General features: G+C 47.2%; 1 protein-coding gene across 1 annotated transcript; it reads left to right on the forward strand.

The window, feature by feature from the left end:
* Positions 1 to 397: 397 nt before the first annotated feature.
* On the forward strand, positions 398 to 7,531 carry LOC116147059 (primary amine oxidase, liver isozyme). Its single transcript, XM_010981819.3, has 4 exons — positions 398 to 2,103; positions 5,175 to 5,460; positions 6,189 to 6,318; positions 6,568 to 7,531. The coding sequence occupies exons 1-4, from the start codon at positions 525 to 527 to the stop codon at positions 6,841 to 6,843; spliced, it is 2,271 nt and encodes a 756-aa protein (XP_010980121.2). The 5' UTR covers positions 398 to 524; the 3' UTR covers positions 6,844 to 7,531.
* Positions 7,532 to 19,012: the final 11,481 nt, after the last annotated feature.

Genomic DNA, 19,012 nt, shown 5'->3' on the forward strand with positions numbered 1-19,012 from the left:
AGAGAGGAAGGAGGGAAGCAAGCTGGAGGGGTGAGCACAGGTGAGTTTTGCTTGCAGCCTTGTAGCCAGGAGAAAGATTCCATCCAGAGGGTAGAGGAAGAGCCCAAGGACAGTCCCTTTCTGCCCCTGTCAGTTCTTCCTCTTGCTGCACTCGCTCCAGCTGTGTTAATGCCAAAGCCCACCCCTCCCCTGCTTCATTCCCAACCTTGAACTTGAGTGTTTGACTTGGAACAGGAGGACAGGCTTACATGGGCCATTGAAAGTCCAGGTTCCCACCTGAGCCCCGCCTCCCAAGCCTGGCCAGACTCCTGGCACCGTCCACTTCCACCCCCTCCCAACCCTCTGTACTTGGCTGCTTGTCTTCAATGTACCCATCATGCCTCTTTCCCAGAAAAACCACCCAGAGACCAAGCACCTCTGGAGACTGAAAGAGACATCCTGCACTCAGGTCCTGTCGGTCGATCTTTTTATCTTGCATTCTGCATTCTGATTCAAGAGACTGAAGACAGCCAGGAGCTTCAGCTATGACCCTCTTCATTCTTTTGTGTAGTGTTCTGGTGATGGCCATGGGTGAAGGTGGTGCTGGGAGTAAGGAAGGAGTAGGGAAGGAATGTAAACCCAGCTGCCCCTCCGTATCTCCCAGTGCCCAGCAATGGACACACCATGGCCAGAGCCAGCTGTTTGCAGACCTGAGCCGAGAAGAGCTGGCAGCTGTGATGAGCTTTCTGGCCCAGAAGCTGGGGCCAGACCTGGTGGACGCAGCCCAGGCCCAACCCTCGGACAACTGTGTCTTCTCAATAGAGCTGCAGCTGCCCCCCAAGGCTGCAGCCTTGGCCCACCTGGACAAGGGGAGACCCCCGCCTGCCCGGGAGGCACTGGCCATCGTCTTCTTTGGTAGACAGCTCCATCCCAACGTGACTGAGCTGGTGGTGGGACCACTGCCCCACCCCTCTTACATGCGGGATGTGACTGTGCAGCGTAATGGGGGACCCCTGCCCTATCACCGACGCCCTGTGCCCATCCGAGAGTACTTGGACATAGACCACATGATCTTCAACAGAGAGCTGCCCCAGGCTGCTGGGCTTCTCCATCACTGCTGCTCCTACAAACGCCAAGAAAAGAACCTGGTGACAATGAACTCAGCCCCCCGTGGTTTGCAGTCAGGGGACCGGGCCACCTGGTTTGGCCTCTACTACAACATCTCAGGGGCTGGGTATTACCTGAACCCCTTGGGGTTGGAACTACTGGTAGACCACAAGGCTCTGGACCCCACCGGCTGGACCATCCAGAAAGTGTTCTTTCAAGGCCGCTACTATGAGAGTCTGGCCCAGCTGGAGGAAGAGTTTGAGGCTGGCCGGGTGAATGTGGTGGTGGTCCCAGACAATGGCACAGGTGCATCCTGGTCCCTGAAATCCCCAGTGCCCCCGGGTCTGGCTCCCCCTCTGCAGTTCCATCCCCAGGGTCCCCGCTTCATTGTCCAGGGGAGTCGAGTGGCCTCCTCATTGTGGACTTTCTCCTTTGGCCTTGGAGTTTTCACTGGCCCAAGGATCTTTGACATCCGCTTCCGAAGGGAGAGAGTGGCCTATGAGGTCAGCCTCCAGGAGGCCTTGGCCGTCTACGGTGGAAATTCTCCTTCTGCTCTGAGAGGCCGGTATGCGGACAGCAACTTTGGCTTGGGCTACTTCTCCACACCTCTGACCCGTGGGGTGGACTGCCCCTATCTGGCCACCTATGTGGACTGGCACTTCCTTTTGGAGTCCCAAGCCCCCAAGACACTACACGATGCCTTCTGTGTGTTTGAGCAGAACCAGGGCCTCCCACTGAGGCGACACCACTCAGATGAGACCGCCTACTATTTTGGGGGCCTTGCAGAGACAGTGCTGGTTATCAGATCTGTGTCCACCATGCTCAACTATGACTATATATGCGATTTGGTCTTCCACCCCAATGGGGCCATAGAAGTCAAAGTCCATGCCACGGGCTATATTGGTTCATCGTTCCTCTTTGGTGCTGCCCGAAGATTCGGAAACCAGGTTGGGGAGCACACGCTGGGCACCGTCCATACTCACAGTGTCAACTTCAAGGTGGATCTTGATGTGGGAGGTAAGACATCCTGGCGGAGGCAAGGATTCCAGTAGAGGAGGATGAAGTCTTCATGCCTAGCTTTAAAAATTGTCATTGAAACCTTAAAAATGTACAAGTATATGAAGTAAATGTGAAAGTCATCGAATTCCTTCGAGATTTTCACCCTTAGATGTCTGTTCTCTCATGCTTAAGAAAATTCTTCCGTCTTTTAAAACAGTGCGTCTGCAATTCTAGAGTATATTATGGTGTTTACTATGTACAAGATAGGCTATACTGATAGGCATATTTAGATTTTTACTATCAAATTTCAACCATACTGTACACATATATTGTCACTTCTGTTTTCTTGCATAACAACATATCACACTCATGCAAGCAAGGAATATTTACTGAATGCATATTTGTGCCGAGCACTGCGCTTAAACAATTTAACAAAAGAAACAACGTCCCTGCTCTCAGGAGGTTTACATTCTAATGGAGATGCAGAGAGAGCATGGAGAACTCCCAGAAAATGTGTGTGATAGAAATATTTTTACACTTAACCTCTTTGTGTCTCAGCTTAACTCAAGTATAAAAATGGTATAGGCAGCGCATTCCTCATAAGATTGTTGTAAAGATTAATGGTGACTATTTTAAAACCTTTTGTCTTTTGAAATAACTTTAGACTTAGAGAAAAGCTGCAGAGATTATACAGAATTCCCATAAACCCTTCACCATCTCCCCCTCATTTTAACGTCTCACATAACCATAGGATAATCAAAAGCAGGGAATTAATATTATTATCATACTATAAACCATAGACCTTAGGAGAATTTCATCAGTGCTTCTACTAATTTTCTTTTAGAAGATATTGGTCAATCATTTTGTAGGGTGTCTTTCAATTTGGGTTTCTCTAATATTTTCTCATAATTAGATTGAGCTTGTGTTTTTGTTTTTGTGGTTTTTTTTTTTTTTTGGCAAGAAAACCGCAGAAATGATGTATCTCCTCCCTAGAGCATCATATCAAGGGTACATGATGTCCATATGTTGTCTTATCAGTGATGTTGACCTCAAGCAGTTGTTTAACGTAGTGTTTTCCAGCTTCCTTCGTCGTAAAAGTTAGTATGTTTCCATTTGCAATTAACAAATATTTGGGGGAAATTTTTGATGCTGTGCAAATATACTATTTATTTTCTTCTCAAATTTCTTTTTTAAAATTTTTTTAAAATTTATTTTTAATGGAGGTGCTGGGGAATTGAACCCAGGACTTCGTGCATGCTAATTGAGCATTCTACCACTGAGCTATACCCTCCACCCCTCTTCTCAAATTCTTCCCTGCTAATTTTAGCATCTATTGGTGGATTTTTCGATGCAACAATTATTGTTGCTGTTTCCCTCCTAGTCATTTAAATGTTTTCCCTTATTCTTTATACATTAATAATTGGAATTCTCCATAAGAAAGTCTTATCTCTCCTTTTCCCTCTATGTAATATATGTAATCATTTATTCATTACTGTATAAATTCATGGATATTTTATTCTAAGGGTTAAAACCCAGTACTATTGTTTATTTTGTTCCTTAAATTGTTCCAGTTTTGGCCATTGGGAGATCCTTCAGGTTGATTTCTGTGTCCTTCTGACATGCCGCCATCCTTTTTTAAGCATTTCTTTACTTTCTGGCACCATAAGATGTTCTAAATCCATCTGGTATTTTCTCTGCTCCAGCCCTGGAATCAACCACTTCTCCAAGAATCTCTGGCTCCTTTATTGGAGAATAGTATGTAGAAGCCAAGATCTGGGTACCAGGTGTGCTCATTATTACTGGGATGTTGCTTTTAGGCTCTTATTGGACTTAGAAAATATATGTATGTATTAGAACTAACACAACATGTCCCTCTTTATCTCTACATCTAAGCGATGGCAACTTTTCAAACACTTGGAACTGCGCCTGACACACACTGAGAAATATTAGCTATTGTTGTTGCTGTTATTATCCACATGAGCCTACTAGTGTGGATATATCAGAATGAGAACTCTTTCCCTTTAATTGTCCTCTACAAGTAGGCACTGTAGAGTGTGGACTAGGAGCAGTAATCCACAAAAGGAAACTGAGGGTTTGCTCAAACAGTCTCTGCTCTCTTTGATCCTTGGAAGGTATGGAGGGAGCTTCCAGCATGTTTTGGTTTACTGCTCTTTGGTCTCAGATCACTTAAGTTGCCTCATAATATGGAACCTAGTTGGACTCTAATAAAATCATTCAAAATTCCAAATATTCAGGCAACAGACTGTGCCTTTGGCCTTCCTCTTAATTCCTTTCCAAACCCCAAACAATAGAAAACACCTGTAAGCTCCAGCAATGTTGGGCCCAGGGTCTGCCTTTCCTTCCTTCTAGCCTGCGTGTCTGCTGTCCATGTGTGATGGGACCACTTTATGTTGGTCTTCTCTGGGTCCTGTAGAGCCAGACCAAGACCTGGGTCCCCAGCCCTGTCATGAAACTAACCAAGTGCCCTTGGTGACAAACCAGGGCACATTATTTAAATTCCCTAATTCTCAGTTATCCCATCTGTAAAATGGGAACAACTACAGTTCCTCCTTCATAAGATAGTTGTGCAAGTAGAGCATCACTACATGTAAAGTACTCAGCACCCTGCCTTGCAGAGCTTTTTCAAGTTCAACAATTGTGAGCTACCACTGTTATTATTTACATGATAAGGCAGTCTGGTGATGCCATAAGGCTTCAGATGTGAGGTGCAGACCCTTTCCTCAGGTCAGAAAGAAACTGACTCTGCACATTGCCTGCTCAACTGATCCAACCTCAGGTAAACCATTCTCCCTTTAGCTCCTCAGAGGGACAAGGTCACTGGAAGCCCAGTCACAAGACATCTGGGATGATTACTGGATATGATATCCGGGGGAAGACTTTCTCCAAACTCTGGATCTGGGGTATCTTGACAAGAGGGGAAGGAAGCAAGGGGCACACTCAGTCTGGACTTCTCTTTGGCCCCTCCTCAGAAGCCAGGTCGGGGCAGAGTCTAGAGGGGGTAGGGCCACCGTATGACCAGCCCTCCCTCCCACCCTTCCCCTTCACCCACCTCCACCCAACCCTTGCAGGAGTGGAGAACTGGGTCTGGGCTGAAGACACGGCTTTTGTCCCCACGGCGATACCCTGGAGTCCTGAGCACCAGATACAGAGGCTGCAGGTGACCCGGAAGTTGCTGGAGACGGAAGACCAGGCTGCCTTCCCCCTGGGAACTGCCCTGCCTCGCTACGTGTACCTGGCCAGCAACCACAGCAACAAGTGGGGCCACCCTCGGGGCTACCGCATCCAGGTGGTCAGCTTTCCTGGGGAGCCGCTGCCCCAGGCCAGCTCCATGGAGAGAGCCTTCAGCTGGGCGAGGTGGGTGGTGGGGTGCCAGAGAGGCACTGGGGGAGGCAGATTGTACAAGAAGCTCCATGTTGCTGGGAACCCAGGTTCCCCCACCTCCCGTGGGTGTGCATGCATCACACACACACACACACACACACACACACACACACACACACACACACACACACACACACACACACATCCCTGCAGCCACAATCTTAGGCCACTCAAAATGAATCCTACTGGTTGGATGGATGAATGGAGAGATATGTGCTGAATCAGATACAACAAAATGTTCCAGGTAGAATCTAGGATGTGAGCATGTGGGTGTTTACTATTCTTTCAACTCTTCTCTATGTTTAAAATGTTTGCAATCAAGGTTGGAAGGGAAACAAAGAAGAAGAGAGGAGCACAGATCTGAGGGGGTGTCCCCTAAAATCCAAGCACATAAGATACTGAAATTGACCTAAGATGGGAATCAGGCTGTGTCTGGGCATATGCATCCATCTGGATGGACACATGAGCGACAGTCCCATCTGAAGTCTGAACAGCGGGCCAGTAGATGTTTGAGATACAGGATATTGAAGAAATGCAGGAACTTTAAGAGAGAAAGAACGGGAAGTGGACAAAGAATAATAAAGAGGTTTGATACCCTGAGACCTCTGTGCTCATTTCCCCTTCATGTCCCCACCCTAGTGCAGCTTCAGGCAGCGGGACGGGTCGATTGAACTTGGGGATCTAATCCAAATCCCCTGCAGGTACCAGCTGGCTGTGACCCAGCGGAAGGAGGAGGAGCCCAGCAGCATCAGCATCTACAATTTGAATGACCCCTGGACCCCGACCTTGGACTTCACGGACTTCATCAACAATGAGACCATCGCTGGGCAGGTGAGTCGAGAGGGAGGAGGTGGGGGTCAGAGGCGGACGAGGGGGAACAAGGACGAGCCACCTCATTCTCTCCTAATCCAGAGTCCTCCAGGGGGTCTTTGGAGCCCACCAAGGAAGAAAGCATTATAATTTCACATTTTTCCTGGTCTGGTGAACTGAATCGTTCCACACAAGGCCACTGCGAAGGAGGGGGCAGGCATGTCCTTAGCAAAGCCAGGCTTCAAAATCCTCTTTCTTCACCCCTGCTAGGACCTGGTGGCCTGGGTGACAACCGGTTTCCTGCACATCCCACATGCAGAGGACGTTCCCAATACGGTGACTGTAGGGAACGGAGTGGGCTTCTTCCTCCGGCCCTACAACTTCTTTGACCAGGACCCCTCCTTTGACTCTGCTGACTCCATCTACTTCCGGGCAGACCAGGATCCTAGGGCTTGTGAGGTCAACCCCATGGCTTGCCTCCCCAAGTATGCAGCCTGTGCCCCGGACCTCCCTGCCTTCTCCCACGGGGGCTTCTCTTACAACTAGATGGGCCCTGGAATGGGGATTTTGGCTGGGGACCCAGGACTGGGAAGTGTGGGAGGGGAGGCAATGGGCACTGGGCAGGGCAGTCTGTGCCCTCTTCTCCCTCCTCACACCCCAAGGTCCTCTCTCTCCCACTGTCCTCCCTGCCTCCCCCTCCCTACTGGGAGCATCCTGAGCCTGTGACACCTGACACAGGGGTACTTGGCTTTGTGGACCCCAGACCTGCTGGGCTCCTGTCCCTGAGAGGAGAGGAATGGCCAGCCAGGAGCCAGGAGTGATGGCCAAACTTTTACCAGAAGACTCCTGTCTTTTCTAACAGTTGGTAATCTTATTTTTTAAATGAGATATAATTCCCATAACGTAAAATTCACCCTTTTAACATGTAAAATCTAATGAGCTTGGGTATATTCATTAAGTTATGTAACCATTGCTGCTCTCTAATTCCCTAACATTTTCATCACCCCAGAAAGAAACCCCAAAACTTGTTAGCCGTCACTGCCTATTTCCCTCTAACCCCTTCCTCGCTCTAGGCAGCCACTGACCTTTCTGTCACTGCAGATTTGCCTATATTCTGGAAATTTCATATAAATAGACTCATATGTGGTCTTTTGTGTTGGCTTCTTTCACTCAGTTTAGTGTTTTTGAGGTGCATCCATGTTGTAGAATGAATCAGGACTTTGTTCCTTTCTGGCTGAATAATATTCCATTATAATAACAGATCACATTTTGTTTTCACTGTTTGATTGTGTATAATGCTGCTACAAACATTTGTGTACAAATTTTCATATGGACGTATGCCTTCATTTCTCTTGGGTGCACACCTGGGAGTAGAATTTCTCAGTCAAATGGTAATTCTTTGTTTAACCTCTTGAGGAACTGCCAGGCTCTTCCAAAGTAACTGTACCATTTCCTTTCTTTTCTTTTCTTTTCTTTTCTTTTCTTTTTGCATAACATAAACATTTTACTTAAACTTTTACACAACATACTTATACATAATGTAAAATTTTCCATTTGACCATTTTATTTAGTTTATTTTTTGTATTTAAATTCTATTCTATTTAAGTCTTTTTGAAAAAATTGAAATAGAGTTGATTTACAGTGTGCTAATTTCTGGTGTACAGCATAGTGATTCAGCCACACTATATGTATATATTCCTTTTCATTATAGGCCATTACAATGTATTGAATAGAATTCTCTGTGCTGTACAGTAGGATCCATTCGACCATTTTTAAATGTATAGTTCAGTTACCCTAAGCATATTCATAAGCTTTATTGGAACTCCTCAGCTCCTCTTCTACCCTGGGACTTTTTTTTTTTAAATCATTCTTTTTTTCTTTCCTTCCAGTTTTTCATGTATACTTATTTGGGGGAGGGGAGGAGTAATTAGCTGTGTTTTTTTTGTTTTGTTTTTTTAAGGAGGTACTAGGGATTGAACCCAGGCCCTCATGCTTGCTAGGCAAGAACTCTACCACTGAGCTATACCCTCCCTTCCTGCCCTGGCTCTTGAATATGAAGGTGAGGCTTCTGGAGACCAGCTGTTCTTGGAGCCCCAGGACAGGGTCCCTACTAGGCCTGTGTCCCAGATCTTAGGAAGGTGCTTCCATCGCGACTGTCACCCTAGCTGACTCCTTCTCTCTCCTTTTTCTCTCCTTCTCCTTCCCCTCCTCTTGTTTCTTCAGCATCTACTCCCTGGTGTTTCCCTCCGAGGTCCTGGAGGGATGTCCCTGCTGCCTCAAGTCCTATAATCTGTGCCCCCCCACCATTCCCTCAGTTTTTGTGTCCTCCTCTGTCCCTGGGCTGGGGAAGCCTTTGACATGCAGGGCACTGCGGAGCCAGGGGTGTCCAGTGGGGACAAGTCTGACCTGGTCAGGCAGCAGCCTCCTGGGCCTCACATCCCTGCTGCCCCTCTCAGGACATGGACTTTGGATGGGCATAATTAAAAACTGAGACATTTTCCAGAAAGGAGTGTAGGGGCAGGAGTATGGTGGAGAGGAGGTAGGTCTCAAAGACCAGGCTTTCTCAGGTGACTCCTGGTTGGAGGAACTCATGTGGTGTGCAGTGTCTGCTTCTAGAACTTGCCCTATTCTGCCATTGTCATTTCTAGGAGGGGGGAGCTGTGAGGTCAGGAAGAGAGGGGGTTCCTTCTCCAGCCGGAAGCCCACACCGCAGACCCAGCGCTAGTGGAGGACACTGAGTGGGCAGGCCCTGGCAAGAGGGGAGTTCAGGGCACAGAGATTTGGGTCCAAGTGAGCTTGTGACCAGAGGGAAACCGGGAGCTCAGACCATGTGGAAGCCTCATCATTGCCTGCAGGAACTGCCTGGACCCCAGGCTCTACCAGGTGAGCTGGAAAGGAACTAAGTTCTGGCAGAGGGACCTTCATATAAAAATGAAAAGTTGTGGGATCTACGTTCTTGATTTGAGAATATCAGTAGGATAGGTGAAAAGTGCTCAGCTGAGGAAGGGGTTAAGACAGAGCTGGTCTGTTGCTGATTCTTATTTTGATTTTGCTTCACAGCTCAGTGATTGAACTTCTCTTTACCCTCTCACTCCAGATAAATATCATATTTTGACTTTCTTGTGTTTTTTTTTTTAAAGAAATCTGGACCATGAGGGGTGTAAATACACTCATTTTGCCCCCAAAACACAAATGCCTGGGGGATGGGGGTGGGCAAGGATGTTTCTCTCAGCTGTTCCACCTCTGCTTCTCCATATGCAAGGGTGGGGAGAGGGGACCTGGAATCTTAGGCTGATGTCTGCATGGGGGGCTCTGCTGCTGTGGCTGGCTTGCTGACTAAGGGGTGTGCAATGGGGCTCCCCACTGGGGTCAGAAGGAATAGCTCAAATCTCCCCAAGGGAGAGTGTGTAAGGTGGCCTCGTTGGAAGGCTCTCCCGGGAACATACCTTCAGCCACAAGATAGAAGCAAGCAGACCCTGAGGAATGCAGCCCAGAGACTTCCAAAGGGTCAGAGCCACAAAGTTCAAGGGGAGCCTGGCAAGTGAGAGGGTATCTTGGGAATGTGGACCCTCCAGGACCTTTGGACCAACAGCCTTGAACACCACACTCATGCACTCAATCAGTGTGAGCTCCCTGGCCTGGCCTCTTAGTGACGCCTGCCTCCTGTCACCACCATGACACTTGGCCTGTGCCGAAGGGTGACCGTGTTTGCTCCACTCAGGCTCTGCAGGTGGGTGCCTGTGGCTCCTGTCCCGTCCCCCTCCCAACATCTGGAGCCTGTGAAGGGAAACAGGCTGTAATGCTCCCAGTGTGGCATGAGTCTCAGATACCTTCCCACTGCAAGTTGTTTTTCTTTAACCAACTGTCAGTGTCCCTCATTAGGAAGGGCTTATCTTCCTAATTCTGGCGCACATATTATCACCTTGTACTGCTTGCCACACAACAGGCCAATAAATCGAGAGACGAGTATTGGAACAAGGAACAGCAATTTTATTTGGAAAGCCAGCAGACTGAGAAGATGGTGGACTACTGTTCCAAAGAACCATCTTCCCTGAGTTAGAATTTCGGTTTCTTTTATACTAAAAGGAGAGGGGATGTGGTTGGTTGTTGCAAACTTCTTGGTGTCAGAACCCTTTGTTCTTGCAGCTGTCCACATAGGTCAGGTCATGATGTTCCCGTAAACCTCCAACAAGGTAAGTGTTATTCTCTGTTTTGCAACTTTTTATCTCAATACTAATGCAAAAGTATTATACCTTTAAAGGTCAGAGACTTGAGAATGTTCTATCCTGTCTCTTTCAGGCTATAGGCAATATTCTTAACTTGTAGCAAAAGCAATAGAATATAAAGTTTAAAGTACAAGAAACAGATCCAATGTGGAGTCAGATCTGTTCTTCCCTATTACAATGTTAAACTACTTTGTACACAAAATTGTTGCTTAGCAGAAGAAAAAGGAAATTAACACTATGATTTAAGTCATTCCTGATGTTCATAATGAAAAAAAAAACATACTCCTTGACCATAGTCCCTGGGCCAGAATATGATGGGGGACTCCCCTCACTTTCTCAACGACCCTCCAAGGAATGTGATGTTCCTCAGTCTCTCCCACTTTTCCTGTTGAAATGGAGTCGGTATGGTGGAGATGAATCTGGGCCAGCTAATTTCCATCTGCTGCCTCATTTATTCCTCACAACAACATTGAGAAGCCGATATTATTATTCCCATTTTACAGATGAGGGCACAAAGATTCACAGGGATTAGGTAACTTGCCCTAAATTGCCTGGCTGGTAGGCAGTGGGGCTGAGATGGAACCCAGGTCTTTGTGCAGTTATACCTGACGCCTTCCCCTGCACCATTGTTCTTTTTCACTGCCTGGCCGGCTTGGTTAAAGAATTAAACAAGGTAATGCTTGAGAAGCACTTGGCATCTAATCCATGGTAAGTGACCCTCTAGGAGAAAAACTGGCACTCAGCGGACCAGAGCAGAAATCTGCAGTTGCCTTCAAGCAAAGGCTCTCAACCTTGACTGGACATTGAAATCACTGGGAAGCTTGTAAAACTCCACATACTCAGCTGCATCTCAGACCAATATAATTAGAATCTCTGGTGGTAAAGCTCAGACATTAGCAGCTTTTAAATTTCTCGCAGCTGATTCCACAATGTAACTAGGCTGAGAAAACCCTGGGGCAGCAGTTCAGTTCCAAGCCTGCCAGAGGAGCCTGACCAGAGAACCTTAAAAGAACTTGTCTGTCAGAAGGCACAGAAAAGGAGTGTTAGAGAGCCTGCCTGGCAGTGACAATCCAACCACGTCTGGAGCAGAGGACCCGGCCCGAGGCCAGGACATGTCCAGCCCTGGAGGCACAATAGCCCTGTGGAAGGAGGCTCCAGGCCCTCACAAACCTATCTCATGACCAACTGCTACCTCTGATTCACAGCTCCCTGGGCCAACTTCCCACATCTCAGTCATGGAAAGAAAATGGGCAAGTCAGTTATCACTCTTGTGTAAACGGTATATATCTACATCTTATATAAATTGCTATTCTGATAATAATTGCTTTTGCTTTGACAGCCACTGTAAATGAAGGTTAGCCTGGTAAATTTAGATCCTCCCTAAAAGACCGCCCCCATGGGTGAGCTGATGAAACTGGTTTCTGATTTAGGCCCCCTCCCTTGGACTGCAGTGAATTCACCAGGTAACATCATGAGGTGTCCTGGGGACCTCAGCCAGACTCTCCTAACACAGTGCGCACCAGCCTCACCGCAAACTTGGCATCTAACCTCCTAAACACAGACCCACCATAAACAAATTCCCACCTTCCTTCCCTCCCCTCCTATAGTTTTTCCCTGGCCAACTGCCCTTTGTAAATCTTCAGCACCTCCCACTCTCTCCGGGGTATATTAGTGTGACCAAGCAGGACCCTGTGGGGCCTCCTAGGGTCAGACCCCTCCCCCATATCCTCTGCTGTCACTCCTCTCTGAGGTGCCCAGATAATGGTATCTCATGTATATTTCTTGAGTTTTTCAGATTCCTAAAAACACCACCAAAGAGAAGAAATTAACTACTCGATGATCGAGAACACGTAAGCCCCCAGACCTTCTGGCGCCTAGGGGTTGATAGTGTTGACTGCCCTGTTCCCTCAACATCAACCAATCAGGGGATTGTGCACAAGCTGATCATGTACCCTGAGACCCGCCCCCTCCCCTACCAGCAAAGCCTTTAAATATGCTTTGCTGAAACCTTTTGGGGAGTTCAGGGTTTTCTTGAGCATGAGCCACCCCGTCCTCCTTGCTCGGCCCTGCATACATTTCTCTGCTCCAAACTCCAACATTTCAGTCTGTTTGTCCTCATGGTGCGTCAGGCACATGAACTTGCCTTTGGCAGCATTAGGTCATTCACAGACTGGGTTCAGCAGCCCCTGCCAACCTGATGCCCTGCACTCCAGACACCCCCAACAATGTGACCTTGCCTAAACAGGCCGTTACTTTCCACTCATGCCTCTGCCCATGTGCCCTCCTCCTTCCTTCCTCCGCTTCCTTCCTCGCTTCTTCACCTGGTAACTCCTTATTCGTCCTCTAAAACCCAACTCAGATATCATCCCGTCCCACTTTCTTTGTTGGTGGCTTTGTTCTCCCTGCGCCCTTAGTGCTTTGGCAGGACTCTACAATGGAAGTTCACATGCTGAGCTCTGGTTCATTATCCCCATGTTTCCTCCCTTCGCTCCCCAGTATAGAACCTGAGCTCCGTTTCCTGCTGGCCTTGGTGGCCTGGTGCCCAGCATGATGTCATGGCCATTATGGATGTTTAAATACATCTTTGTTGAAATTTAAACAAATGGTGACAGTTGTTATATTCGAGTAATTCTTTGTCTTGTTTAAAAAATACATTTCGCATACAGTTTCTTCTTTGACTACCTCAAAAAGGAAGATCTAAGGAAGCCTAAAGATCCTGAGTGAATGATCACCCTGGCTGCACAGGTTAAGCCGGGACACAGGGCCAGAGGCCGACAATGACATGCTGAGCCCAGGCATTTCTTTTCCAGATGAGACCAGCACTGCTGGAACCAGCAGCCCAGCCAGGGTTGCAGGAGGGAGGAGATGGGACAGAAACATTTCTAAGGAGGTGGAAGTTGTCAGGTCTGTAAACCAGTTCCCCACACTGGGCTTTCCCTGAAATCAGCAGGAGGGGCCCAGAGCCTGGTGTAGACGCAAGGGGGCATGGTGTGAGAGGGTTAGAAGCATAGACTGGGAGGATGGGGGTATAGCCCAGTGTAGAGCATGTGCTTAGCGTGCACAAGTTCCTAGGTTCAATCCCCAGTACCTCCAGTAACAAAAAAATGAAACAACAACAATAACAACAAAAACCCAAAGAAGCATAGATTGGATGTCAGACCCCAAAATGCTGTAGAATGTGGCATGGATGTAGGGAAGGGTATTTCGACGCAGCAAAGTAATGAGTTAAAGTTTCCCACATTCTGCAGTGTGGTATAGGGTTTTATAGTGTGGTTTCTGGAGCCAGAGTGCTGGGGTTTGGATCTGGCAAGTGTGACCTTGGGCAAGTTATTTAACTTCTCTGTGCCTCACTTTCCTTACCTGTAACATGGGAACAGTAATAAAATCTAGTGGGGGAGGTATCAGCCAGTGGCTGAATGCGTGCCTAGCATGCATGAGGCCCTGGGTTCAATCCCCAGTACCTCCTTTAAAAAAAAAAAAAAAAGTAAATAAACCTAATTACCTCTTCCCCCCAAAATAATTTTTTTAAAAAAGATCTTGTGTACTTAAAAAAAAACAACCCTAATTACACCCCCCCCCAAAAATTAAAGTAATGAAATCTACCTTAGGATTTTTATGAGGATTACATGAATTAATCCAAGATGAGTTCTTGGCATATAGTAAATGGTTGATGAATGCTAGCTATGATTTACTATTTTATTAACCAGCATCTGCTGGGTGTTTCAGTTACTGCATAACAAACCACCCTGGAAAATAGTAGTTGAAAACAACAAACCATTTTATTTGCTTATTATTCTGTAGTCCAGCCCTCTGGGCTGGGGTGATTTGGGGAGTTCTGCTGGAGTTGCCTGGGATCACTCATGTGGCTGAAGCTACCCGGCAGATAGACTGGGGCTGGATGGTCTAAGATGGCCTCACTCACACATCTGGAGCTGGGGCTGGCTGTCCAACAGCCACGTGTTACAGCAGCGTGTCTCCAGCAGGCCACCCTGGACTTCTCCCCTTTGTGGTCCAGAGTTCCAACTGCAGCCCAAAGACAACAAGCCCTAGTGAGTGAATGCTTTTCAAACCTCTTCTTACAACATATCTGCTGATGTCCCATTGGCCAAGGCACAAGGCCAACCCCAGATTCAAATGATGGAGACATAAACTTCATGTCTTGACAGGAAGAGAAACAAAGTCACAGTGCAAAGGGGTGTGCATGAGCTGTGGGAAGAACCACTGCAGCCATCTAAACAAGCTATCATACTGGCACCAGACATGCAAGCAGAACTCTCTTCTAAGGTTGGAAGGGATGCTTTCTTGGCCCTCAGGGCTTAAGGTAGCAGGAAAAGAGTTAAGGTATATGCAAAACAACTGTAATGCAAGGTGTGCACATGCTAAGTGTCTAAAGATAGGAAGGGTTAAGTGCTAGGGGAGTTCAGGTCAGACTGATCCTTTGTAGCTGATGAAGGATGGGCATCAGCGGATTTGGGAAGGCTTTCTTAGCTTGGCCTCGAAGTATGTTTAGAATCTGGAGATGGATGAAATGATATTCTAGGTGGAGGGAAGAGCAAAGTTAGGCAAACTAAGGCATGTTTGGAAAATCCAAGAGCATTAGTATCACTGGAATGGAGGGATCCATGAAGGGGAGCTGTAAGACAAGGTTGGAAAGATAATTTGGGGTCTGATAGTGGATAAGCTTGAGTTTGAACTTCATTCTGAAGGCAATGGAGAGCCATTGGTTGTCTTTTGGGTGATAAGTGAAAAGAACTGCATTGTAAGAATGCTCCTTTGTCAGTGGTCTGTAGGATGGCTTGGGCTGGGGAATGAGAAGGGGAGTAGGCGATCATTAGGTAATGAAGCGACTAACAGGACTAAGCAGAGGGATTGACGAGCGGCCACCAGAATAGAAAGTCAAACAAGAATCAGAATCGGATGATGAGGCATCAAGGATGACTCAAAGGTTGCCAGGCTCAGTGCCTCTAAGATGGCAGAGGAAGAAGAGATGCATTTACAAAGTAGAGAAGTCTGGAGGAAGAACAGGTCTGGAAGGAACTCATAGATTTGGGGAATGTATGAGAAGGTCAGGTGGTATCCAAACAGGGTCCATCATCATGCTGATGGTGGGAGGTGGAAGAGGACAAAGGATGGTGGAGCCTGCTGGAGCAACATCGAACACAGTGAGCATGAGCATTTCAAGGCAGTTACCTGTCAAAAGTGTCAGATGTGGCCAAAGATGAAGGAAGAAGGAGGATGAGAAAAAGCCAACTAGCAGATCTGACAACACGAAGGTCATGGTGACTTCCTAGTAGAGCAAAGGAGGCTGAAGTTGCACAAAGTTGAGGAGGGAGCCACCTGCCTCCCGCCCTCTGGAATTCAAGGTTGGAGAGATCCCCTGGACTTACATGACCCTGGCACCTCCTTCCTTCCCCATCAAACTTACTAAAGTGAAGAAAACCTTAAAATCTTAAAAATAAAACAAACCTTTCCTTTTCATCCCAAAGGAGGGAGGCACACTAGGCTCTCCTTGCCCTTCTCCCTCTTTCTCCCACCCACTGGCTGGAGACCAGGCACTGTCAGGACTCGTGTCCAGGGAGACAGGCGTTGGCGGGACAGACAACTGTTCATTTCCTAACAGAGCCCTGCTGTGTTTTCATAGCTCAGAATAGTTCCTTGGCCCTCTGCAGGCCTGGCGGGGGTGAAGGGGGGTGGGGAAACCTCACTGTTTGTTTTCATGACAATTCTGGGCCTCACCTCTTCCTCTTTCTCTGCATCACGGTCCTCATTTGGGAACTCTCAGAGGGGGTAAGGTGTGGGTTCAGAGGGTCCAAGACTACTAATTTCCTAATTATGTCCCCTAACTGGGCTCCGGAAGAGGGAAGGACTAATAACTGACTGTACAACATGGGTGTTTTGGTTGGGATGAAAATTCTGAAAATTAAAGAAAGAGTTGATTAAAGGACTACAGGGCAGAGCTGGAGGAGAAAAACAGTAGGGAGAAGAGAAGAGGGTGGAAGGGATGACCCCCCTCCCCCCATCTGGATGCAGCTGAATGTCAGGCTCTAGCAGGGCACTGACTTTCACTCGAGAATTGTTGGGGGGCTTCTCTGACTCCCAGTGCACCCCCAGGCCTCAGCGGGGTCCCCGTAGCACTGATGTTTGACTGACTCCACTAATTTTTCAAACTCTGGAATTTTTTTTTTTAACCATGAGAATTCATTACTTTTGAAAATATTTTTATTAAAAAGATATGAACACATTTGTGTTTTCCTTCTGGTGATAATGAATCATTTACTTCTGTTAGATCACTAAGAGTCAGGCACCCCATCACTGGAGCTAGTTTCAAAGGAGCACCAAAAATTCAGAGAATGTTAACATGGAAAGGCAGGTGAGGGTCATGGAGTCTCATTTTACAGTTGACAAAAGTAAAACCAAGAGAATTCTATTGACTGAGCCAAGGTCACACAGCTCTTTAATTTTCCTACTTATGTTTTCCTTTTAATCCTAGTGATGGCAGTAGGGGAGGGACAGTCTCCTAGGGTGCCTGTTGGAAGCTTGAGGATTTTTCTGAGTCTTCTAAGGAAAACCAAAAGGCTCTTTCTTCCTCACACCCACTGCCCACCCACCAACCTCCATCTCACTCCATTCCCCATCAGCCTAAGCTAGGACTGAGCAATTGATGACGCCTTAACTTCCTCCACTCCTTCTTTAGTTGGTCCCGTTTCTTCCAAAGAATCCATGAGTTTAAGCGAAGAGGAGCGGCAGGTTGGGGCTGGATCCTTAACTTGAGTCACTTCCGGTCTCTCCTCAGCCAGCCCCTCTGTCTCTGGAGTGCAGACCAGAACGAAGAAGAAAATGAGTTTTTTCCAAATAGCCTCAACCACTTTTTTGGAGGCTTCCTTCCCTTGCCTCTGCCTCTGCCATGCACCATCAACAAAGTTGGATGGCAGGAAGGATCGAATCTGACAGCAAGAATGCTTCCTAGCTGCTAGGGTGGTTTGGCACTGCCAAAGGATGGATGGAGAATGGAAGAAGTGTCTACCATCTGTTGTGAGGGAATGGGTTGACCATTTGTAAAAACAGGATAATCTCTGGAGGGAAAAACAGCTTCTTTGGGGAAGGGGCTAAGGAAGAGGGAGGAGAGGAAGAAGATGGTCAGTCTGTGCCTCCTATAAAGGCTCCGATGATTTATTTGACTTTTGTAGAGGGCAGCCGGGGGTGACAGGAGGAAAGTATTGAGCTGGGAATTCTTAACTGTTTACAATGAAGCAAATGCCCTCCAATATTTTTCTGTGAACAAAATGTCCAGCCCATCCTGACACACGTGCCATGCTCCCCCAACCTAGTCAATAAATGCACAGTTCAAGGTCCTGCACTTGAACTTTCTCACCACGCTGGAGATAAGTCAGCCATTTTCACTGGCTAACAATGATTAATCCACCTCTCCCTCCACCTCTTTTTACCAACATGTTTTTGTAAAAAATGATCTGGGTCACTCCCATCAAAGGTGACAGCAGTTGATTCAGCCAATTTCTGTCTACCTCTAAACAATTCCCCCACTGATCACTTGGTAGGAAAAAAAAAAAAAACCAAAAAATAAATTAAAAAAAAATAAAACCATATATCTTGCAGTTTGGGCTATAACCCTTCAGAGAAATTCACGCTGCTGCTCAGACAAAGCACTGGATTGAAGCTGGGTTTGGCATCCCCGCTACCATGTGTAGACAAGACCCACTCTAGGGATCACAGCTGAGCAGAAAGGGAGCTCCTCTCTTAATAGAACCCAGAACCCCAGCCAGAACAGAGGATTTGGCTACAGGTAAAGTCACAATTTCTTTTTGGTAATAAATGCAATTTGGGGATGAGGGGTGCGGTAAATTGGGCTCCTTCCCCTCCTTGCTTTCCCGTCAGCCAAGAAGCTCGTCTGAGTGAATGAGTCAACCTTGCTCTGGGAGAAGCAGCTGCCGGCTAACACTAGAACCAGCTGTACTTATTTAACAGCAGACCGGACTGTACTTTCTGGCAACTTGCCTTCATGTTCTTCCCAAACCAAGATTCCCCAAGCCTCTGGATTTATTTGTGGAGAAAGTGCCTAGGAGTGCCTGGCTAATGTGCCTAGTGAAGAGGGACTCGTAAAATTTTCCATCTTCATTGATTCCTAGACTTAGCTGTCATTTTCCTGAGAGGACATAAGTCTTGAGTCATTTCCACCGAGGACAAAATAATAGGGAGTTCACTGATATTTGTATAAATGGACTCAGTTTCCATCAAAAGGTCCCCCAGTTGACCTAGTTAATTAAGTAAATGTCTGGCTTCCCTGCCCCACGAGAGGACGTGAAGATCCCAGAGGACATTTAACTTTGAATTCCCCAGAGAGCCAGGTGTGGCACTTTGTTCAGGAAATGTTTGTTGAATTAAACTGGAGAACTTCTTGAAAGGAAAGATTGACAGAATTGGAGGGAGCTGATGGAATCCCCTCTCTGGAGATAGTTCTTTGCATGAGTGAA

This window comes from Camelus dromedarius, chromosome 16 (genome assembly GCF_036321535.1).
Source record: "Camelus dromedarius isolate mCamDro1 chromosome 16, mCamDro1.pat, whole genome shotgun sequence".
NCBI classification, from domain to species: domain Eukaryota; kingdom Metazoa; phylum Chordata; class Mammalia; order Artiodactyla; family Camelidae; genus Camelus; species Camelus dromedarius.

Excerpts from the sequence above, each read along its gene's own strand:
- LOC116147059 (XM_010981819.3), top strand. The coding sequence starts at position 525 with ATGACCCTCTTCATTCTTTTGTGTAGTGTTCTGGTGATGGCCATGGGT. Across the intron at positions 2,104-5,174 it reads GGTGGATCTTGATGTGGGAG|GAGTGGAGAACTGGGTCTGG; the intron begins GTAAGACATCCT and ends CAACCCTTGCAG. Across the intron at positions 6,319-6,567 it reads ATGAGACCATCGCTGGGCAG|GACCTGGTGGCCTGGGTGAC; the intron begins GTGAGTCGAGAG and ends CACCCCTGCTAG.